Source organism: Physcomitrium patens, chromosome 10 (genome assembly GCF_059467195.1).
Source record: "Physcomitrium patens ecotype Gransden chromosome 10, ASM5946719v1, whole genome shotgun sequence".
NCBI lineage: Eukaryota > Viridiplantae > Streptophyta > Bryopsida > Funariales > Funariaceae > Physcomitrium > Physcomitrium patens.
Genome location: NC_143419.1, coordinates 7,658,470 through 7,683,133, shown reverse-complemented (window position 1 = coordinate 7,683,133; position 24,664 = coordinate 7,658,470). Strand labels below are relative to the sequence as shown.

The following is a 24,664-nucleotide window of genomic DNA, read 5'->3' as shown; positions in this document are numbered from 1 at the left end:
CTTTTACATGCATAAGTTTAGTTTTCTTGATTAAAGATATATATATTTTTTTTTTTTTTTTAACAAAATCTTTGTCTATAAAATAGGCTAAGGGTTTTAAATTTAATTATGCAAAGAATTTGTGATTTTTAGGTCTTAAACATATATCTATTGTAAAAAAACGTGAGGGATTTGAAGAAAAAATATAACCTTTACTAGGTATTGTACATGATTCCAGTTGCACAATCTGTATTGTGGCTGATTAAACTTGTTTTTTTGATACATTTTCTTTTTTGAAAACCATATTTTTTATTTTGTGATTAAATTATTTCTTTGAATAATTTTGAATAATGTGCTTAGCTTCTCCATAATATAAGTTCAAATCTCTTTAATAATCTCAAATCTTTTTCTGTACTGTAAAAGATTTAAAATGTATTATATCAATTTGTATTGGTTTTGATCTTGATGAATTAGTTTTTGAAAATTTAGGAGCTAGAAACGTTACTTGACTTGTTCTTTTCTAGCCAAATCTTTATTCTTCATGCCTTTCAAATAATCAATTGTTCCATATAATGGCTAAAGCAATAAATTATTTTAACGAATCTACATTTAGCATTATCAATAACAAATCTTTTATATTATTCTTTGATCCATATTAAAATTGATTGATAAGAGCCTTATCAATCTAGTCTACATCACAAGCAAGGCTTTGAAATTCAACAGTATATATGGTGGTTGATTGTGATCTTTGTTTTAAAAATAAGAGCTTGATTTTTGTTCAAGACTAAGGACTAAAAAAGTGTTGATAAGAGTGAAGAGGGCTTCATTCTTACCTCCATATATACTATCTAATTAGGAGCTATGTGACAATTTTATATAGGATCTTTAATGCGTGTTGACTTTGTAAGATATGTATCTTAATTTGTAAGATAAGTTTTTTATATATGCACCATATAGTTAGCTTGCTCTATGAGCTATCAATACATGTAATACATGGCTAATTTCTTGATAAATTTCTAACCTACCAATCAATTACAAATATGTATAAAATTAAAGCCATATCTATAAAGTTTCTCAATAAGATAAAATCTTATTATTCTGTTTTTATTTACTTCTACCTAATTATATATATAATTAATGGAATAAATATGTATATTTGTGATGTTACTCTCTTTTCTAGGAGCGAGTTCTATGAGGAGCAATGATTATATATTAATGAAGTTCAAGATGTGACAAATTATATTTGCTACATACTTTGAACTTTGTTTCTTTTGAAGGTAGTTGATAGGTCCTTTTAGCTATTGATAATGTTTCATTTCAATGCAAAAAGATCATCTTATTATTTGATTATTATTCAGGTCTTCATAGCTTTTTCTAAATAATACATTTATATGACCATCCAAAGTCATTCTTATCTCCAATAAAATCACCAAACATTGAAAGTCTCTTCCAAAGTCATGATATCAAACACGTTATATCTTGCTATTTATTCAAGAAAGAATTCATCATTTTTGAGGATCTTTATCTTGATTACATTGTCTTGAAGATTGTGACAATTGTAATATCTCATTTAATTAGTCAACAAATGATAGCTTTTATGTTGAATTTATTGATTGTTGATTTTCTATTTTTTTAGTACTACAAATACACGGAAACTACAAATACAAATAAAAGATAGAATATTATCTTTTCTAGATCTTTTTTCTTTTAAAGCAAAGATTTATTATTTTTTATCTTAATTTTGATAGATGTTGTCAATGAAAAGTCTCAATCTTTTTTACTATATTTGCAAGATTCTTTATTGACTTCCATATGTATTCACTAGTATCATATCTATGCCAATCAATAAGATATTTTAATTTTTTTTGGCGTTGCCTAGGGTCTAAGATTTCTTCTACCTCAAATTCTTGATTATTATCTACTTCTATAGAAAGAAGTAGTATTTGTCTTCTTCTTGAGATATTCATTGTCTTATGTACCTCAAGAAAAAATACATAGAATATAAGATGGATCTTAATAGACCTTGATAGATATAATTGATAGGCAAGAAGATTGATTTGTTTACAAATATAAAATAGTCTAAGCCTGTAGAAATTCAACTTATCACAAGGATAGATAGTCTTGATATTGTAATAAAGTAACTATACTTTATCACCAACATGGAATTGAGGTTGTTCCTTGTAATACACATTTGTATTGGTTTTTTTTTTTTTTTTTTGTTCTTGATCTTCTTTTCATTGTGTCTTTATTATTATATGGAACTCAGATAAAAAATTGCTAAATCTTTTGTCATAGGATTATCAACTTTTAAAAAGTTAAAAGCATAAATTTATGAATAATAACCATAATTAATAAGAAAAGGTATTTTTTGTATAAAATAATAAATCATATTATTATAAGTAATTTCTATTAATAATAAAAAAGTTATTTGATCATCTTGTTCATAGTTGATAATATATCTTAAATATTTTTCCAAAACTTGGTTTACACACTCCATCAATTTGAGGATGAAAAGTCAACTTTTATATCCACTTTTAAAATCTTGAAAAGGATTTTTCAAAATCTTAATAAAAATTGAGTCTTTTTATTGAATATAATATCATTGAATAATCCATAATAGCAATAGATATTGTGAAGAAAAAACTTTATTAAATATAGATTTTGTATATAGTATAAAATGTACTATCTTAGTAAAAAAATCTACTATGATAAATATAAAATCACACAAACTTGAGACCAAAAGATCTATAATAAAATCTATAGAAATGAAAGACTATGGTTATTTTGGAATAGATAATGGCTCAAAAAGTCCATAAGATTGATGACAAGGAGTTTTTGATCTTAAATAAATATCGCATGATTATACAAAGTCTTTGATTGCCTTCCATATTTGAAGCTATCAAAAATCTTTAGATATTAATTCCAAAATCTTCTTGTATCCAAAATATCAAACAGCTAAAAAGTTATAACGAGCTTCAAAAATACGTAATTATACTTTGGCTTCTCAAATATATATTTTTTTTAAAACAAAGTATATTATTTTTAAACTTAAATTCAGAAGTATTATGAAATTTAAAAGATTTTTTTTTAATATCATGAAGTAGAGAATTAGAGGACATACTTGATTGAACTTACTTGAAAAATTTTGAATTAACAACCAATGTTGATTTTATTGTTTAAAGATGAAAATACTCCGGATTTAAGAGAATTATTTTTTATTGATCAAAAGTTGCATTTCCTTCTTTTGGTAAAAAATAAAAACATCTAAAAATGACATCTAATAAATTTTATTATATTTTAGGTCAATAAATGATTTTAAAACTAAATCTTAATAAAAATATGTTTTAACAGACTTAATAATAATTTAAAATATATGTCGATATGAAATACTTGAGATTCTTGTGATCTATATACACAATGATTAGACTAGAAGTATTTTCTAGATAATAACATCATTCTTAAATTAAATCCTTGATTATAAGAAGTTCTTTTTTATTAATCTAATATTTAATCTTGGCTACTAAATATTTTTTGAAATAAAAAGCTATCAAGTTGAACTTGTCATTTTCTTCCATTTGTAACAAAACAACATCTATAGCAAAGTTTAATGCATCTATTTTCATAAAAATGCCCTGAAAAAGTTGATATAAGTTAAGATTGGTATAAAAATAAATATTATCTTTAAGGCTTCAAAAGATGCTTTAGTTTCTTTATTCCACCTAAGTTTGTTTTAACATGTCTAGCATGTAAAAAGAGTTGTAATTTAAGAAAAGTTCTTCAATGAAGATCTAGTAATAGTTAATTTTTATGATAGTTTGGACCTTCTTAGGATCCATCATAAGGCCATCATTTAAAATAATATATCCTAAGAAATCAACTTGAATAGTGTAAAATACACACTTTTCTATTTTGGTGTATAATCTTGCATCTTTTAGTTTTTGTAGTACATAACAAATATGAAATTCATGCTTTTTAATAATTTTAGAATAAATTAAGATGTCGTCTAAATAAAAAATATTAAAATAATAAAAAAATTCATAAAAGATATCATTCATTAGATGTTGAAAAGCAATTGGTTCATTTGTAAATTCAAACAGCATGACATTATATTCAAAATATCCATACTTAGTTTAAAATATAATTTTTCATTCATCTCCTTATGTAATATGTACCAAGTTGTGTACTCTTTATAGATCTATTTTTCTATAAATCTTTATTTAATTAAGTTCATCAAAAAGTCTTAAAATAAAAAATAAAGTGTATCTATTCTTAATGGTGATCTTGTTAAATCTTTGATAGTCTATACACATCTATAGAGATCCATATTTTTGCTTCACAAATAAAATAAAAATCCATATTAGAGATTTAAAATGACATATGAAATTCCTAGCCAAATTTTAGTCAATATATTCCTTAAATGCAACCTACTCATTTTGTAGTAGATTATAGATTGGTCCAAATAGTGGTTGAGCTCTTTTTTAAAGATTGATGGAATAATCCTAAGGACAATGCTTTGGAAGAATATCTACATTTTTTTTCAAATATGTCTTGATAATCTTGATATTGGCTTAGAATATCACTTGAAGTCTTTTTTCTATCAAGAATAAGTGTGGCATATATAATAAAAGTTGATCCTTCTTTTGCAACATGCTTAAAAACTCTCCCATCTATCAATAAGGATTTGGATGTATTGGATTTATGGATTTCTATTTGATTAGTAAAATTTTTGGCTAAACTATAGAAAAAATTAAGATGATGAGAAATTCCATATATTTGAGGAATATACTATTTTAGCCATTATGATCTTAATGTATCTTAATTAAAAAGAGATCTAATGACATTAAATATTATTAAGCTATAATAATCATTAATTGCTATATCTAAAAGAATAATTTTATGGATAATATCTTTAGAAGATGAAAAATGACTATCTATACTTTCTACATGTATAAATTTGGATTTCTTATTTATAGATATTTCTTGTTGTTTATTAAAGTCTTTATCCATAGAATAGACTGAGGCTCCTAAATCTAATAGGATTAAGACTTTGCAATTTTTTGGTCCTAAACAAACTTCTATTGTGAAATAAGATGAAGGATTTGAAAAGAGAATAAGTCCTTTATTAAGTATTGCACAAGATTCAAACCACGTGGTCTCTATTGTAGCTTAAAAAACTTGTTTTTTGATACATAATTCTTTTTGGTAATCAAGCTTTTTATTTTGTGATTACATTGTTTCTTTAGATAATATTAAATAGTGTGATTGGATTTTTTATAATATAGACATAAACCTTCTTGATGATGACGAATTTTTTCTTACTAATTAAGAAGTTTAAAATGTATTGTATCAATTTGCATGGGTTGTAGCTTAGATGAATAAACTTCCAAAAACTTTGAAGGTATTACTATAACTTAACTTGTAATTCTTCAACCAAATCTTTGTTCTTAACATCTTTTAAAGAATTAATTATTACATACATCAATTTGAGTAATAAATTTCTTCAATAAATATACTCTTTATATCTTCAAAAATAAATTTGTGACATTGTCTTTTAATCCATATGAAAATTGATTGATAAAAGCTTTATCATTCTAATCCATATTACAAGCAAGGTTTTAGAATTATATAGCATATTGTCACAAATTTAGAATACTGACTGAAAATCTAAATAAGAAGTTCAAGCAGAATCGACAAGAACTAGATTAATCAGATGAGTACAAGAACAATACTAAAGAGGTGAATCAAAGCTCCAAGAGATGTGTTGTCGAGACTGAGGATCCCCTCAGTCTCGGTTCCTATATATACTACAAGCTAGGAAGCTTCTCAAGTAGCTTCCACGAGCTTGAAAACTTCTTAAGTAGCTTTTATAAACTACAAAGCTTCTCTAGAATCTTCTAGAATCTTCTACAACTTCCTAGTATATGTCCTTGATATCACCCCCCCTCCTTTAGCTTCGAGGTTTTCAAGAAGCACTCCTATTGCGAGTCAGTACCAATGTAAAAAGTTGAAAATTTGTCACATAGTATCTACAATATACTCCAATTATTGTTCACACGGCAAGTAGTTCATTGGTCCTTGTAATCAACGATAGTGTCCTACGCCTTCGATTTTTGATCAGGCATGAACTTCCGTGTCTTCATTGTGAAAATGCCTTGCAAGCACTCCTTCGAGAAGATCACCATAGATAGGATCTATCTCAAACACAATCACTAGTGACTTGTTATTAGGTATCTTTTTTCGACTTCGTGAGATACTCGGTTGAGAGGACATGACTAGTATAGTATCTATCTCTTAGCTATCCATATCAGACTGAAAAAATAAGTACTAAACATAAAAGAATGGATTCATGTTACAGATTTATAGTCTCTAACTATGTCTTTTAGAGGTTCCTTCTCTCCCTTCTTTGTAAGGCCAAGGATTAAGAGGCTTCAAGGAAAAGGGACTTCACTAAAAAACTTTCATTAAAAGGGCTTAGGTTTCTAAGGATAGCATCGATGAAACTCTTGTACTTTTTGCAACGCATTGATAAGATTTTCCGCTTGTTTCCATGTACAATCATTGATATCATAGCTGCTCTAATGTACTAGGTACTCTAATTTTTCCCACTTATGTTGCAAATCTAGTACCATTTCTATCTCGTATTCCTCGTGGTTCTCAATTTCAATACTAGGTGGTGAACATTGCATTCTTCTAGGAAAAGACTATTCTCGATAAGGCTCCAACAAAGAAACATGAAAGATTGGACGTATCTTTATAGCAGCTGGTAACCCTAGATGGTATGCCACTAGATTGATTTGCTTCTAGATGACAAATGGTTCCAATCTCCAATAGTCCAATTTATCACATGGCTGCTTGGTTTTGATATTCCGTCGAAGCAACCATACTTTATCTCCAATTTTGAAAGTAAGTGCCTGATTCCAAAATTTGTCTGCGGACGCCTTGTAAGCTTCTTGGGCAATTTGTAATTGAAGCTTCAACGTAGTTTGAAGCTCCGATAGTTGTTTCACAAATCTTTCAGCTGCCATGTTGTTTTTGGTTGACGGACTCAACAAATCAAGCTTCGGATGATATCCATAGTTGAAAAAGAATGGTGTTTATTGAGTCGATGCATGAACGGTGTTGTTATATGCAAACTTGGCTAACAATAGATATGCAGTCTAATCATCTTGCTGATAGTTGATGCTACATCGTTAGTACTATTCCAAAGTTTGATTCATCCATTCCATTTGGCCGTCAATTTGATGATGGAAAGCCAAAGAAAGCTTGATATCCACCTTCAATATTTCAAATAGAGATCTCTAAAACTTTGATACGAATTAGGTTCCTTGATCCGACACGATATCATCTAGTAAACTATGATATCGATATACACTATCAAAGAAGAGCCTTGTCGTGTCTTTGTTTGACAATATTTTCTTACAAAGGACAAAGTGGGCTATCTTTGTAAGCCGATCTACGACAACAAAGATGCTATCAAATGAATTCAATGGCAGCAGGTCCGTAATGAAGTCCATAGAAATTAAAGACCATGGTCGACGTAAAATAGGCAATGGCTGAAGAAGACCATAAAGACAATGCCGAGGGTTCTAGGATCTTGAAAAAATGTCACAGGAGAGGAGAAAATTCTTGACATCCTTCTACATTTGAGGCCACCAAAAATCTCAAGAAATAAGTTCTAAGGTCTTCTTGAATCCAAAATATCCCGCAGTTGAAAAGTCGTGTCAAGATTGGAGAACTTGAAGTCGTACTGAACCCTTTGGAATATACAATTGCTCCTCAAAGTATAAAAGATCTCCTTCCACCTTCAACTTGTTATTATTGACATGTTACGTGATATCGAGGGCTACAAAATTTTCAATAGTCATAGTACATATCTCGTTGAGGAAGTCAGTATGAATTGGTACTATAGCAAAGCAAAGCCTGAATTGTTCCGACTTCAAAAATGTTATACACTGTTGATCAAACGTTGCTTCTCTAGCCTTTGGAACTAAATACGATCTCCTTGATAATGCATCAGATAGTCCTTGTTGCTTCCTAGGCCGATAAGTAATAACAAAGTCAAACCTTGATAGCAACATATTCGATCGAGCTTGACGATAATTTAGAACTTGAGCTGACATGAAGTACTCCAAATTTTTGTGATTTGTGTATACGGTCATCGGATCAAGAAAGTGATGCTACTCTTGAAAAGAATCCACTGTCGTAATAAGTTCTTTATTGTGGATCTCATAGTTGATCTCAGTAGGAAAAAACTTTCAAGAGTAGAACGCAACCGGATGAAGCTTCTGATCTGTACCTATCTGCAAAAGTACAACTCCCATAGTAAAATCTGAAGCATCGGTCTCCAAATAAAAGACCTTTGCAAAGTCCGGATGTACGAAGATTGGAGCTATAATAAATGTCATTTTAAGATCTTGAAATGCCTTTTTCGTTAGAGGTCCCCATTCGAGCTTGTCTTTATATGTCAACCGAGTGAGCGGAGCAGCAACTAGAGAATAATTCTTGATGAAGATTTGATGGAAGTTAACAAAGCCAAGAAAGCATTATACATCTGTAATTGTTTTTAGAACTTGCCATGATACGATTGCTTCTACCTTCTTAGGATCCATCTTCAAGCCTTCTGTAGTTACAATGAATTCCAAAAATTCCATCTCAATTTGATTAAATAAGCACTTTTCTAACTTGGCATAAAGTCCTCGCTTGCGGAATTTTTCAAGGACCAGACGAATGTATTTCTCATGCTCTTCTACATTCTTAGAAAATATCAAAATATCATCTAGATAGATGACAACAAAATTGTCAAGGTGCTTCCAAAAGATGTCATTCATCAAGTGTTGAAAGACCACCGGAGCATTGGTAAGACCAAAAGGCATGATATTATATTCAAAATGGCCATACCTTGTATGAAAAGTTGTCTTCCATTCGTCTCCTTCCTTAATTTGCACGAGGTTGTAAGCTTCCCTTAGATCAATCTTTGTAAAGATCCTTGCATGTCCAAGTTGCTCTAAAAGACTTGATATCAAGGGTAATGGATAATGATTCTTCTTTGTCACCTTGTTGAGACCTCAATAATCCATGCACATCTACAACGAGCTATCTTTCTTTTTCACAAATAAGATTGGTGCCCCAGTTGGTGACTTTGAATGATGAATGAAGTTCTTGGCTAGATTCTCGTCAATGTACTTTCGTAACTCCACTAACTCCATCTGCGACAAATTGTAGATTGGGCCAAAAGGTGGTTGTGCTCCTTCCTACAAGTCTATGGCATAATCGTATGGTCGATGCTCCGGTAGCATGTCGGCATTCTTCTTTTGAAATACGTCTTCAAAATCTTTATATTGCTCCGCTTGATTTGCTGTCAAAATCTTCTCTCCACTAGTAGGAGTCACATAAATGACAAACGGTATACCTTCTTTGGACGATGTTACAAACACTCTTGCTCCAATAAATAAGGATTTTTTGATTCGAGATCTTCTAACATACTTACTCTCAAAATGTTCTATAGGAAATGTCATCCTTCGTAACCTCCAATCTATGGATGGGTTATGCATTTTTAACCAAGAAAGACCAAGAATAATAGGATTTGATGGGATTCTAATAATATTGAAAATAATATAACTACTATGGTTTTTAAACGTCACCTCTATAGGTTCTGATTCATGGATGACACTACTAGATAATAAAAATCGTCCATCTATTACTTTTATGTGAACAAATTTAGGTTTTGTACTAGAGGAATCTCATGACACTTAGCAAATTCTTCATCTAAAAAATAAGCAAATGCTCTTGAATCTAATAATGCTAAGGTTTTAGTTTTTAAGGGCCAAAAGTTAGAAGAATGGTGAAATAATGGACAAGCTGAGTGGAAAGAGAGGAATCTGATTGTTGTTGTGGTATTGAATTATCCAGCCGCTCGGTCCCTATGGTGGATGGACATCTTCGTTTATTTGAACAAACGCACCTCTGATCCTAATAATGCGTCAATTTTGCTTCTTGGAGTAATTTTCAGCTCTGTGGTCTTCTTCATCGTAATACAAGGATAGTCTTTCCTCCATACGCCGCTTTTTTTCTTCTAGAGTTAGGAATTTGATACGTATTACATCATTTTGTATGTCTTCTATGTCTGAATGTGAATTCAGGCTGCTTCCTGACATAGTTGGAGCGTGGTGAGCCGTACGTTGTCTTGAATGTTGGTCTTGGTGACATTGGAAGAAGCAATTATTGCACTTCACAGCTTAGCTAATGGCTTCATCGAGCATTTACAGATCGAGAAGAGATAATAACAAATCCTTCATGTCATCTCTCAAGTCCCAATAAAATTGACTCGTTAATGCTTCCTCGTCCTAGTTGATGTTGCACACTAATTGTCTGAAATCTAATGCGTAGACTGACGTGGAGCGAGCCTCTTGTTGTAGCGATCAAATCTTTGTTGTAGCCCATTGTGCCTTGTCATGTTTGCCAAATGCTTCTGTAAATGCATCTAAAAAAGTTTTGAAGTTGTTCAAAATTGACGATCTTTTCTCAAACAAAGGAGCAAATCATAATAGAGCTTGTCTCGTGACCAAAGCTCTAACCAGTCCAACACGTCACTCCTCCGTCAGATAGCATTTGAGTTATAAAGCTGTTATCAATCTAATTTGATTGACAAAACCTCGAAACTTGGAATGCGTACCATCAAACTTGTCTGGAAGGCTAATTCAGGGCTCTTTTTATTGTAAGACCAACAGTCCTTATTGAACTAGAGGCAAAGCTACTTCTCTTGGTGCTGAAGCTTTAGGCTAGTAAATCCTTGATTGTGCCATCTCGGATGCTCCATCATTATGAAGTCTTGTAATGATTCCTTCAATCTCTACAGTTCTCTGTGATAACGTAGCAAGAGTATTAATAATGGCATCCAACTTGGACTCCAAACTTTCAGACATACTAATATCTTGCCATCCAACCATTCTAAAAGAAGGAAAGAAATGACTCTACAAGAAGGCAGTATTGGTTTAGAGGAGGGTACTTTGCAACCTCTAAAATGCCTTAAAACCTTCAAAAAGAGAGGTAATCAACTCTCTCCAAGAAAGATAAGACTCCAATATTATAATAGAAGAAATATTAATTTAGAAGAGGGTAATTTATAATCTCTAAAATGCCAGCACCTTCAAGTAGAGGGATAATCTATTCTCTAATAAGAAGGAACTAGCTCTGATATGAAAGTTGAATGTAGTCTGGACAAATTGTCATGAATTTAGAATATTGACTGGAAATCTAAACAAGAAGCTCAAGAAGAATCGACAAGAACTAGATTAATCACATGAGTAGAAAAACAACACTAGAGAGGTGAACAAGAGCTCCAAGAGGTGTGTTGTCAAGACTAAGGATCCCCTCAATCTCGGTTCCTATATATATTACAAGCTAGGAAGCTTCTCAAGTAGCTTCCATAAACTAGGAAGCTTCTCAAGCAGCTTCCATGAGCTTGAAAACTTCTCAAGTAGCTTCTACAAACTACAAAGCTTCTTTAGAACCTTCTAGAATCTTCTACAACTTCTTAGTGTATGTCCTTGACACATGTATGATAGTTGAATGTGATTCTTGTTGTAGAGATATGAGCTTAATTTTTATTATTTTTTTAAAATATATTTTTTTAAATATAGCCATAAATACTTCTAAGAATAAATTTAAATCATAGGATAGTCTTGAATCTTTTTTGTCAAACGAGTGAACCAAAAAAAAATACTCTTAGAAAGTAGTGCTTCTATGAATCCAATTTGAGTAAATCCATGAAAATGTTAAAAAAAGATACAATATTAGATAGAGCTTTACTTGTTGTAGAAACCTTCAAAACTTTGATCTTGTTCTATCAAACTTCTCAAGCATACTTATCATTGCCTTCTTTATACTTGTAGTAGCAAGACTTTTTGGATTTAATTATAAACTTGATATATTTGCTTATTTTAACTACACAACTTTTTGGTAAGACTTTAAACTTTATTGTTGATTTTTTATGTAGGTGTAGAAATAGTACCTCTATGATTCATGTTAAAAATACATGAAATTTCTACTCTAAGAGTGTTAATAAGTTTGTAAAGATTTACAATAGTTGCAAATCTATTCTCTCTTTTGCTATGAGTAGCATCCATAAATTTTCCTTCTATAGACAACTTAAACAAATTCAAAAAGTTAAGTTAAACAAAGGTAATTTGTAATATATAATATCAAATAAAAATTTCTATAAAAAAGAATAATCTTCTATTTTTTTTTAAAAAAAATTATTATTAAAAAATTATAGTTGGTTTAAAGATAGGTGGTTCATAACCTTCATAAATACAATAATAGAAAAGAAATAATCCACTCATTTGTAGAACAAAACAAGAACAATGAATTAAGACTCTTCTCAAATTGTCAAAGATATGAATCTCAGAGAGTTAAAAGATCAATACACTCTTCTATCACTCAAAAAGATTAAAGAATCACTCAAAGATGGAATAATATTAAACTAAAATAGCTATTCCAAAAGATAAGAAGGTTAAAAAGTCTTGAAACAAGTCTAAGGAGTAAAAAGGCGTTGATAAGAGAGAAAAAGGTTTCAATCTTGTTTCCATATATACTATCTAACTATGTTCTATTGAACCTCCAATATGTGTTTAAATTGCAAAATACATGTCTTAACTTGTAATGCAAGTTTTTTATATGTACGCCATATAATTAGCTTATTTCATAAGCTACTAACACGTGTAATATGTGGCTAACTTATTGACTAAGTTTCTAATCTATCAATCAATTATAAATACATATAAAATCAAAGCTACATTTGTAAAGCTTCTAGAAAGCTTCTCCATATGATATTATTTGATTTTTCTACTTTTATCTACTTCTACATAATCATATAGGTAATTATTGGAGTAAATATATTTATCTATGATATTTATTCTTTTATATTAATAATAGAAGCTATTAATTTTATCTTAAGATATTATCAATAATAATCTAAAAGGAATAAAATTACTTATTTTAAATCTTTTTTTAATTAAATATTATATCAAAAATTATAATAATGGCTTTAAAAAGTTTTTATTTTTTAATATAAGATTTTTTTTCAAAATTTGAAGATCCTATTAAAAGTATTTTATAAAATATGATTAATTAAAGAAATATTTATATTAATTCTTGTATATATAGAAAAGACTATCTTAATAAATTAAAGGTCCATAATACTATTCAACACTTTATAGATAATATTTATAAAGATTACACAAAAATTTATTAAATTTTTATAGAATTGATTTATTTAAATCTAAAAATATATTTTTTGAATTTTATTATAACAACATCTAAGTTGAGTAAAAAATAGTCAATTTTTCTAAAGATTTTAATTAAGTCTTATTATTATAACTAGATTTTTTTTAGGATTATAAAAAATTAGTTTGAATCTTCAAATTTTTGCTATAAAAAATATTTATTAGAAAATAATTATTAGATATTATATATATAAAAATATGCATTAATATTAAAGAAATAATTTTTTTTTTATTTCATAGAGAAGCAATAATTAAAGCTATTCTTTTATTTCTAACTTACTTTTTTTATTAGCTTAAGTTGCATATGCAACTATATATGGAAAATTAGCAAGAGAAAGAATTAAAAATATTAATGATTCTAATATCAAAACATAAAAATTTATTTTTTATTATTTTTTATTATTTATTTTTTTATAAAAATAAATTATTTCTAACAAAATCAACATTTTCTAAATGGTGAATTTGTATTTAAATTTAAAATCAATTTAGCTAAGTTATTTTCTTATTGGTCTAAAATCAAAAGTCTTAAAAATTACATAAACAATTGATTTATATAAAATTGAATTTAGAAGAATAAACTCAAAAAATTCCTATAAACTATTTATGGACTAATATTTTTAATAAAAGATGTAAATAAATTTATAATACATCATATCAAAAGTCAATTTTTTATTAGAGCTTTTAATACATAATATCAAAAGCCAATTTTTTTATTGTTGACTGTATATGACTTGGGCCATATTTATAAATCAAAATAGCATTCTAAGTCTAAAAATTAGAATCAAATAATAAAATTTTAATCTAAATTAGTACCTTACTTAAAACTTTCAGATCCTTACATCTTACTACAATACATAGAATATGGCAATATGGTAGAATCTAGAACATTCTATAATTATATTTATATCTTAATTATTAAAGCAACACTATTACATAAGACTATAATTTTTTTTAAAAAATATAGAAGTTAATTATTTTATAACAAAAATAGATGCTATCACAAAATATGACCTATTTTCTGAAGATGAAGGATTTTAGAAATATTTTGATCTTCATATCCAAGTGATTGAATAAATAATTTATGTGTTACATTAGTACTTTATTAAGACAATAAAAAGAAAAGAAAAGATCAAGTTATATAATTTAATAAAATACCTTCTATTATATATACATATATATATATATATATATACATATAACTTATTTACTTCTTATTAAGTATTTAAGAAAATATAATATTTTCTATATTTAATGAATTTCATATTAATATTTTTAAAATTAGACCTTAAGCTTAGGATATTTTTAAAAACAAAGAATCATCAGATGTACTACAATTTGAATAAACATGTAAAACTTTTAAAAAGTAAAAGAAATGTATATTTTAAATTGGAAAAAAAAAAAAAAAAAAAACTAAAGGACAAGACAGCCTTGTTAGACTCTTGTTTAGTTTAAATAGAGTAGAATACTAGATCAAACTTTTATCTTTAATTAAAAGGATACATAATTTAAGATAAAAACATTTAAAGAGTCAATATCAATATGCTTTTTTGATATAATTTAATGGTGGTGAACCCATGGAGAATAAAGATCAATATTATTTTATTTGAATATTGTCTTTTATACTTACTATAAACAATAAAATCAATCTTGCATAGGTTGTAGAAATATCCCCAACCTTGGTTTTCTTAAAAGTTGATCCTATATTCAGTGTTCTGTACAACACTCAAACACAAACTAAGAAAACTCTAGTAAACAAACAGACAGATAGACCGACAGACAGACATGGCAAGAAGAGAAGACAACTCCTCCTCCAGGTACTCCTCCGCCGCATTCATTGCGGTGAAGGTGGGGATCTGTGTGTGTGTGTGTAGCTGTCTGTTCCCATTAACGCCACCCTCGCAGTGACCAACCACAGTCTCTTCTGCATTCCTGTGCAGTGCAGTGCAGGGCAGTTCTACACTGGAGCAGCACCCACATCTGGAACCCACACAGCCTCGGTGCGGTGGTGTTTCTCTTTCTCTGTTTGCCCCTCTTTCCCTCTCTCAGAGACCCGATCGATACAAGATCTTCCACCCAGTGTGGGGGAGATTGCATCGAGCTGGGGCACTGTGCAGATGAATCCCTGTGACAGTTCCCTCACACGGTGTTGCCCCAGTATTGGAATGCGAGAATTTAACCGCTTCGAAGTAGGTGTGCGGTTACCTGTTGTCTTTGTCCGAGCCTGGGATTTGGGTCCTTGTGGGTCAAGAGCAAAAGTCGTGGATTGACTGTGGTGGGGTGGGGGGAGTGGGGTTTAATACTAAATCACTGGTGTGAATGTATTGGCCACCGGAACTTGAACCCGACATGTGTAGTTTAATCTTTTTTTCATTTCTCGTAATCGGTGCGTTTAGAAGTGATTTTCCATGGTTCTGAGTTTAGCTGTTCCCACGCATGACTAGCGGAAATGTCTAAGTTGCCAGGTATGTGAAATTTTGCATTTGAACTTGAATCCGAAAGGAAGCTTTCCATAATTTGCTACGGAAAAAATTGTTGAGTCGATTTTTAAGTCTTTTATATTCCATCCAACAGATTAGAAAATGTAGAATGAGTGTAAATATTGTTTTCATGTAACGTGGAACAGAAAATATTTAGCCATATTTTGATGTGGATGATTATGTAACACGGCTATGGACATGGCAATATACTCTCTCCTACTAACTGAACTTATCCTCTTGGCCATCAAGGTCTTGATATAGTAGCTCAAACATTCATAATCAAGGCTAGCTGTCTTTGATTATATTACAATTTTATAAAACAGTGCCATCTCTGTTGAACATCCTATTTTTTGTTCCATCTGCTCACGTTGTGAACATGCTCAAAATGTATCCAAATATTATTTCACTGTGTTCTTTCTTCGAACTGCATAATTGGGCTCATTGTACCCGAAACTTGCACAGAGGGTTAACTCATTCCGACTCAAAGGACAAGTTTAGAATCAATAGCAAAGCATGTGGAATACTTTTCAGCATCCAGCAGAGAAATCACGTTGAACAGGTTTAAGGAAACCGCAGGACAAGAGTACTTTGAGAGGATCTACAGGTTCACTGCAGCCAGAGAGCTGTCAACCATCTCGTACACATGATCCAAGCGATGGATAGTTTTGTTTTAAAACCCAACTTCGGAGTGAAATACATCACGAGGATTCATCGTTACTGCAAGTTGCCTGACTGCATCATCACTGACTACGGAGGGGTTCGTCATTCCCTCCGCCGCATGTGTAAGACCCTGGCGGAATGGTCAGCAGACTGGAACCCAGTGGTGCTCTAAAAAGGCCTGGAGGGCCGGCACTACGCCGAAGAGGATGGCAGAGGGGAGGCCAAAAAACGACCTGGAAAACGGCTAATGTGCCCTTACTGCCAACTGGTGACAATCCTGCGATGCAAGGAAGGGCGATCCCTGTCTAAGTTATGGCAAGTCCGTTGAGGTCGGCCCAGACAGTCAGACAGACCACCAGGGATCTCGTTCAGGCCGCTAGCCCTCAATTTTAGCCAGATCTATTCCAAATTTAAGATGACCAAGACGCGAATCCATCGTTGTTTTGATTGAATGATTTGAGGAACATTACTGGGCGAGCAGGGAGTGAGCGATCCCAACTGGTGGGTTGATTGGTTTCCACCAAAGGCGGTCCGGTTTCGAGTAATTAAGGCTTTGCTGGAGCTGGGTATTGGATAGCCGTAATGTATGGCAGTGGTACACTGCCATGGAGCTATATTATACCTACTTCACTACGCATTGAATGGTGGGTGATTTGGTTCTTGCTTCCAAACCTCGGTGGTTTGGTGTTTGAATAATCCTACTTAGCTTTGGACTTCTTCAAAGAGCTGTTTAAAAGTGTCAAATCATGTACATGGAAGAGGAAACTGGAACTCTCGAAACATGTGACAGTCCTTGCCCTTTCAGGGTCATACATCGGCGTGGATGTTGATAATCGCGTATGAAAAGAAGAGATTCAGTAGAAGATAGTTTCACATCAGTCGGAAACTTTTGGTCAAAAGCACTCCGCAGAGTTACAACACCTCATTAAACTCCAAAAATATTTATTCAACCCACTCACTCGAGAGTTTCCACCCATTTAATCCCACGGCACAGTAATCCAGAACTCATTAAAGACATGACCCAGACAGGTGGCATTTTACCTCGAGTCGAAAATCGTCCGACCCATCACTGAGGTGTTGAATTCACTTGGGGACATTAACTTTCACCGCTTGCTATTTACAACATGGCATTCAATACCTTTCTGGAAGGGAGGTCTTATAAAGTGCAACAAAAGTCCACTGGATTGCTGGGGGGGGGGGTTAATGTTCCACATGAAGCCGTTGTGTATTCATACATCACGACCACATACGCACTCGAGTGTACAGTATCGACATCACACATATACCTTGGCAGAGCTGGCAGCAGCCTGAGGAACGGCTCCGACGAGCGAGGGAATTCGAATGAGAGGTCACGCATCCCGATCTTCTGCAGCATTAGTAGCACCATCGTCACCTTGTCTGCAAGGATACCATCGCAATCGTGGTCGGAACCCAATTCCGGGTGCCACATCTGAGAGCACTGGTTGACCTGCATTGTCTCGCCATATAAGCCTGCTCTTCGGGTTCTCAATCAATGCGTCTAGCTCAGTTTGTTGTGGTGTGAATTTTTGAAGATTGGTGAACATTTGGGAAAGTGTCATTGAGGTTCTTGAAGTTTTAACGGATATTCGACGTGGGTTTTGTTACGTTGGATTGTGGACATTTGCAGGGTTTTCGCCTTCAAAGGAAATCAGGAAGAGAGTAACGCGAGGGAGAAATTTTGGTGCGAGCGAGAGCATGTGCGTTGGCTGTATTTGGTAGTAGTTGGTGGTCAGGAGAAGATTAGACATGACAGGAGCTCGGAAGCTTGTCGTGGAGGTTATCTCAGCCAAGGATCTTATGCCCAAGGATGGGCACGGGTCGTCGAATGCTTATTGCGTGGTGCGTGCTCTGTTTTTCGGTCTAGTTGGTGCTTGTGAGACATTTACAGGTTTGGAGAAGGGGAATCAAGTGAGAGTGAAAATGTGGATGATTCTGATAGGCTTCATTGGTTGTGTTAGGTCGTTTGCTCTGGAGTTCCGCCACCTTCTTTGTAGGTCAATGTCTCCTTCAGTGTTTGGTGGTAACTGTGATTGATTCTAATAGCAATGAATTATTTGCCTTCCAGCTGGACTACGATGGCCAGCGAAAGCGGACCAAGGTGAAGTCCAAGGATCTAGATCCGACATGGAATGAGAAGGTAAATTCCCTCTCTACTCTAGGATCTCTTAATTATCAGATATATCATGGCAATGCCTTAATGAAACAAGGTATCAAATGATCATGCCCTGCAGCTCTCTGGCATCAGATTGTAATCATTGCTACAGGAGCACCGACTAGGCTTGATCTGTAGCGAAGTCTTCGCCATTCACCAACCACTTTCTACAAGTCGACTCGGTCATGCTTCGGAGCGAAGCTGAAACTAGGGCCTAACCTCCATTGCGTCACCCATTAATTTGAGCTTTGCCTGGCGACGATTGCTAGTGTCTGGACAATTCATTAGGATGCGGAAGGAGAATAGTTTTGAGAATAATGTATGGAATTTTGATGGACTCTCCGAGGTTTGTGGCTCAAACATGTGCAGTTTGAGTTTGCGATTCATGATCCCTCTGCGCCTGGGGTCCTGGAAATAAATGTCCAGAATGAGATGAACAGCGGCACTGGAAGGCGGAGCAGCTTTTTGGGACGAATAGTGGTACCTGTGAGTACTGTGCCTCCCAAGCCAGAGGCTGTGAGATGGTATCCGTTGCAAAAGCGAGGCCTCTTCTCGCACATCAAAGGAGATCTAGGGTCAGATTCGCTGCCACTTCTATCCGTCCTCGCTAGAAAATCTGAAATGTGTATCTAAAATGCAAATTTGCACTCATCCACTGCAATTTGTGTATTTCAAGGATTTACGGAGTGATTTTCTTTCGCGGAGTACCATGATGTCATAGCAACCAGCATGATTTATACCATACTACGTAAGAAAACGGGCATGCATCTTGTCGAAGCACTTGCCTCCTGATCTAACTCTATGTCCTAACCAGTCTCAATTTTGTATGTACACACAGGCTTAAAATTTGGTGGGCACTGGACGAGCCACCAAAGGCCAAGAATGAGAAGAAGGAAGAGAAGAAACTAAAGGAAGAAAAGACCGAGGGAGCCGGGGGGAAGAAGGAGGGTGGGGGTGGAGGGAAAAAGAATCAGAGCAAGGATGATGGAGGCGGAGACCAAGAAAACCAAGGGACTGCGAAGTCCGAAGGTGATGGAGACGCAAAAGAGAATGTCAAAGTCGGTGATGGAGGTGGCGATGAAAAGCCCAAAGGTGGTGGTGGTGAGCAGAATTCCAAGGGAGCTGGAGGAAACGGTGGCAACGCTGGTGGCAAATCCAAAGAGGTCAAGAAAGAGGTGAAGGCAGACAACCAACCGCAGATGCCTAGACCTTCTCTAATAACTGTGCCTGAAACCGACTTCACCGTGAAGGAAACAAATCCAGATTTGGGCAAGGCTGTCGATTACAGACAACATTTCGATTTGGTCGAGCAGATGTCATATCTATTTGTCCGTGTGGTTAGAGCACGAGGTCTGATGGGGAAGGACACCAATGGCTTAAGCGACCCTGTAAGTTGTCCATGCCATATGTCTCTCATTTAGTGCCTCGTTCAATGATCGAAGCACTTCACGATTTGCGATTACGATCTTCCCATTGTAGTGTAGTGAACGGTGGAGGCAATGCATTTCGTGTATGTGGAAGCCGCGATTAATTTTTGGCTGTGTTGATCAGTATGTTCGCATTACGGTAGGACCTGTGAGGACGGAGACGAAGATCATCAAGCACGATCTTAATCCGGTATGGAACCAAGTGTTTGCTGTTGGGAAAGACAAACTCCAAGGTGGAACTCTAGAATTGTCTGTGTGGGATGCGGTGAGTTCACTACGCTAACTCCTACCGTTGGCTCAGCATTGCCTACTTCCAATCTACATTCAGGCGTTGTATTGTTAACATAGTCTAAAGTTCAAGTATTGTTACTGATACAGGACAAGCAATCCAAGGATGATTTCCTCGGTGGATTCATGATTGATCTCTCCGAGGTCCCAGTTCGGAAGCCTCCTGAAAGCCCGCTCGCTCCCCAGTGGTACAGGCTGGAGTCTAAGGTTGGACCTGGAAGAGTTAGAGGTACGTATAAGTCACTGGAATAAGTTAGGTGTATGGTCCATATGATTTTCATTTAAACAAAATAGTTGATGATCTACATGTGAGCAGGACTGGGCTGATGGTTCCGGATGTGTCAAGATTTCAATGAATTCTCACGAGTTATGCTTTCCTTCGTTGGTCCTTTCTAAATTCTTGAGGTCATTGCAGGAGAGATTATGGTTGCAATTTGGTGGGGAACTCAAGCTGATGAGGTCTTCCCTGAAGCTTGGCACTCGGATACTGGCGGCCATGCTATGTTTCGATCCAAAACTTACCTTTCACCAAAGCTTTGGTACTTGCGAGTGAATATTATCGAGGCTCAAGATTTGGTTGCAATGGATAAGGGACGTCTTCCAGAGCCGGTAAACATTTGTTATTTCTTATTGCTCTTATGACCTCCATTGGGTACTTCTCTTTCAAGACTAATTCACAGTAAGTAGGATCGACTTCTGTAATATGCGCAATGTGGACTTGACCGGAGTTCTGAACTACTCTGTATCCGCCTTTTTAATTGTGGAACTCTCAGTTCGTAAGAGCGCAAGTCGGTCCTTACCAAATGTTACGAACAAGGCCTTCAGCAGCAGTAAGGGGTTCCAGTCCCTTCTGGAACGAAGACTTAATGTTTGTTGCTTCAGAGCCTTTTGAGGATTGGCTGAATCTTCTAGTTGAAGACGCTGCGGGCCCTATGGTACTCATCTCTATCCAGGATCCTCTCCATTTTGCAGTTGGTATGTACTATGCATAGCTCTTTAGGTCTCACTTCTGCATGCTTTGCAGGGTGAGATTCTGGGCCTCGCCAGAATACCCCTCAGCACTATCGAGCGTCGAATCGATGGTCGCCCAGTGCCCTCAAGATGGTACATCTTGGAGAGAGAGGGTGGGAAAGGAGGACCCTTTTTAGGTCGCATCCATCTAAGGCTGTGCTTCGATGGTGGTTACCATGTGATGGACGAATCTCCTAACTATATCAGCGACACACGACCAACTGCAAGACAATTGTGGAGGCCTCCCCTTGGTGTTTTGGAGCTTGGTATTCATGGGGCTAACAATCTACTCCCTATGAAGACTACCAAAGATAACAGAGGGACCACAGATGCGTATTGTGTTGCAAAGTACGGACCGAAGTGGGTTCGAACACGTACAATTTTCGATACATTCAATCCGCGATTTAATGAGCAGTACACCTGGGAGGTCTATGATCCTTGCACTGTTATTACCGTGAGTGTCTTCGATAATCGGTAAGTACTACAATAACCAGCTGATATACGCCTATCCCGGCTGTTTTATTCTTAAGCTTCAGTTGCTGCAATGATGAAGTTTGATACTGCCATGGTTTATTATTAAGGTTCTGTTCCTTTTGCTGCAGTCATACGCAACCTACGGGACCTGCACAAGTTAAGGACCTGCCAATTGGAAAGGTCCGAATCAGACTCTCAACTCTTGAGAGTGACCGGGTGTACACAAACGCGTACCCTCTGCTAGTTGTCACACCCCAGGGAGTAAAGAAGATGGGTGACATTGAGCTGGCTGTGCGAATGACCTGTGCATCAACGGCCAATTTGATGCACGCCTACGTTCAGCCTCAGCTACCGCGCATGCACTTCTTTTATCCCATTGAACCAAGGCAACAGGAGCACTTACGAGTGGCAGCCATGAACATCGTGGCGCTGAGGCTCATGAGAGCTGAGCCTCCATTGAGGCAGGAGGTTGTAAGGTTCATGCTCGACACTGAGGCTGAGCGGTGGAGCATGCGTAGAAGTAAAGCGAACTATTTTAGAATTATGGTACGTCTCTTGCGGGATCCATCATCTCTGATCGCTGTTTTACCTGCAGCGAAAGTTCGGTTGTGAAGCGGACACTTGTAGACATCTGACATGGTTCGGTTGCTGTTCAGGGTGTCCTCCATGGCGTGTTAGCCATCATGAACTGGTTTTCCGACATCTGCAGTTGGAAGAGCCCTGTGACCACTGTTCTCGTACACATCCTGTTCCTGATACTCGTTTGGTATCCTGAGCTATTACTGCCTACCATGTTTCTGTATATGTTTTTAATTGGTGCTTGGAATTACCGCTTCCGATCGCGGATCCCTCCCTTCATGGATTCCAAACTCTCGCAAGGAGAGTATATTGGAGATTTGGATGAGTTGGAGGAGGAATTCAACGTAGTACCTGCCAACAGAGCTGCAGAGGTATGTGACTCTGGATTTGTGGTTGATTGATGTTTTAACGGATACCAACGTCCAAGTATTTTTTAACTTTTAGTTGTCATGTTTTCTTGCCATCAATTGGTGTCGTTTTCTGTGCAGGTCCTGAAGCTAAGATACGAGCGGTTGAGGTCTGTTGCCGGTCGCATCCAAAATGCCCTTGGTGACCTTGCCAGTATGGGTGAAAGGCTTCATTCTCTTCTTAGTTGGCGTGATCCTAGGTACATTGATACTCCCCTGTCACGAACGTTGATGATATTGACAACATAACTTCGGCGTATACTGAAACGTCTGTTGTGCGCAAGGCAAGATGTATAGTTTCTAGTGTACGCTCAAACTTCCAGTCCCAAGTTCCCTGACGAGACTTAAAAGAACAGGAGTGGTATTGATTGTGGTTTATTATTTGCAGGGCAACTGCAATGTTCATAACCTTCTGTCTACTCACTGCGATAATACTGTATGTGACTCCGTTTCAAGTGGCGGCTGTGCTGCTGGGCGTTTACGTGTTGCGTCACCCCCGGTTCCGTGATCCTTTGCCTGGACTGCCAATAAACTTCTTCAAAAGGCTTCCATCGCAATCTGACCGTATACTATAGTAGTATAAGCCAATTTCATTCTTTGCAGATGCATCTGGGGAATGTTCACCCTCATGCCTCAGCTGATGAGTTTTGTTCTGTCAGCATTTTTATCGAAATTTTATTTTTAGGAAAGACTTATAGGTCCTGTCTATATTGAGCAGTGGAGGAGAGATGTCAAAAGAGACATGTGAGGTAGGTGTAAATTTAACTTGTGCGATTACAAAATCTTGTTTACCGTCGTATACCATACTTCACATATCGGATAATGATTTCGAGTATACGTACAACTGCTTAGTCTGCAATTCTTGCTCATTCCCTAATGATCTGCTGTTGTGTCCTGCGAATGGTCTCGGTGAAAGTATTGAACAGTTATGGTCCAGTAACTGCGCGAAAATAATACCCGAGTATTGGGGGTGCGACATGCTCTATATAGCACAAGACACAAATATTTAGTTTAGTTCTCCTCACTGATGGATTCTGCCTGAGTAGACGTGGAGAAACACCGAGTGTCTTTTGGGAATCTCAAATGTTCGGGAAGGAGCGCGATGAGCGGCAACTGAAGGCTCTTCAAGTTATATTGTGTCAAATGGCAGGTTTGTAACATTTCTCACACAACATTTCCCAAAGCTGTCGTTTCTTATTACCAACTAGCTCATGATCGGATTATGTCTCGTTTCGATTCTCTGTAGTCCCATGTACGATCATTCGCTGTCGTCAGAATTACAGCAATTCACCCTACAGCGGATGAAAGAATCTTCACTCTCTGCTTGATGTCTTTGGAAAGTCTAGTCGTTTGATTTATGAGAAAGGTAATGCGAACCCTTGTGTATCTGACACTTCTTATTTTCAGTGAACAGGTCAGCGCAGCGGAATTGGTCCAGCCAGCACTTCGTAGGTGCTCGCCACGACAGCCACTGTCCTGTGGTACGTTAGACCGGAAAGAAACTTCTGTGGACACCTCAGACCCATTAGGCATGTACATCCAACAACATACACATCTGGCACCGTCTGCCGATGCACTGCAGACTATGTTCTCTTCCGTGCACAAGCACTGCAAACGTTCCGCTACAGAAGCCCATACACATTTATTGCTCTTTCTGGGATAGATAATCCCCGTTTGCTTCTTCATGAGGATGTGTCCATGTGGTGGTGGCCTTCTTTGGTGTTCTCCACAATCACGACCACGAAAACCTTAGAAGGCAACTCGAAACCCTTCTTTTTAACCTTGAAACTGTAACTAATCTCTCGTCCTCCTTCTCTTTCATCCTTGCAGTATTTCTCATTCTGCAGTCATAGTATTCTGTTTTCCTATCATGAGGGCGATAATCGTGCACACATAGAACAATACC

General features: G+C 35.3%; 1 protein-coding gene across 2 annotated transcripts; it reads left to right on the top strand.

Moving 5' to 3' along the window:
- The first annotated feature begins 17,656 nt into the window (after positions 1-17,656).
- On the top strand, positions 17,657-23,602 carry LOC112287867 (FT-interacting protein 3). Of its 2 annotated transcripts, none has more exons than XM_024531432.3 (14): positions 17,657-17,747; positions 18,048-18,259; positions 18,486-18,557; positions 18,942-19,147; positions 19,411-19,960; positions 20,124-20,264; positions 20,378-20,516; positions 20,703-20,896; positions 21,061-21,222; positions 21,312-21,772; positions 21,901-22,318; positions 22,429-22,722; positions 22,840-22,958; positions 23,147-23,602. In XM_024531432.3, exons 2-14 carry the CDS (start codon positions 18,167-18,169, stop codon positions 23,331-23,333), a joined length of 3,036 nt encoding a protein of 1,011 aa, XP_024387200.1. In that variant the 5' UTR covers positions 17,657-17,747; positions 18,048-18,166; the 3' UTR covers positions 23,334-23,602. The 2 variants fall into 2 exon arrangements, with proteins under 2 accessions (XP_024387200.1, XP_024387198.1); XM_024531430.3 differs by lacking the exon at positions 17,657-17,747 and adding an exon at positions 17,752-17,874.
- Positions 23,603-24,664: the final 1,062 nt, after the last annotated feature.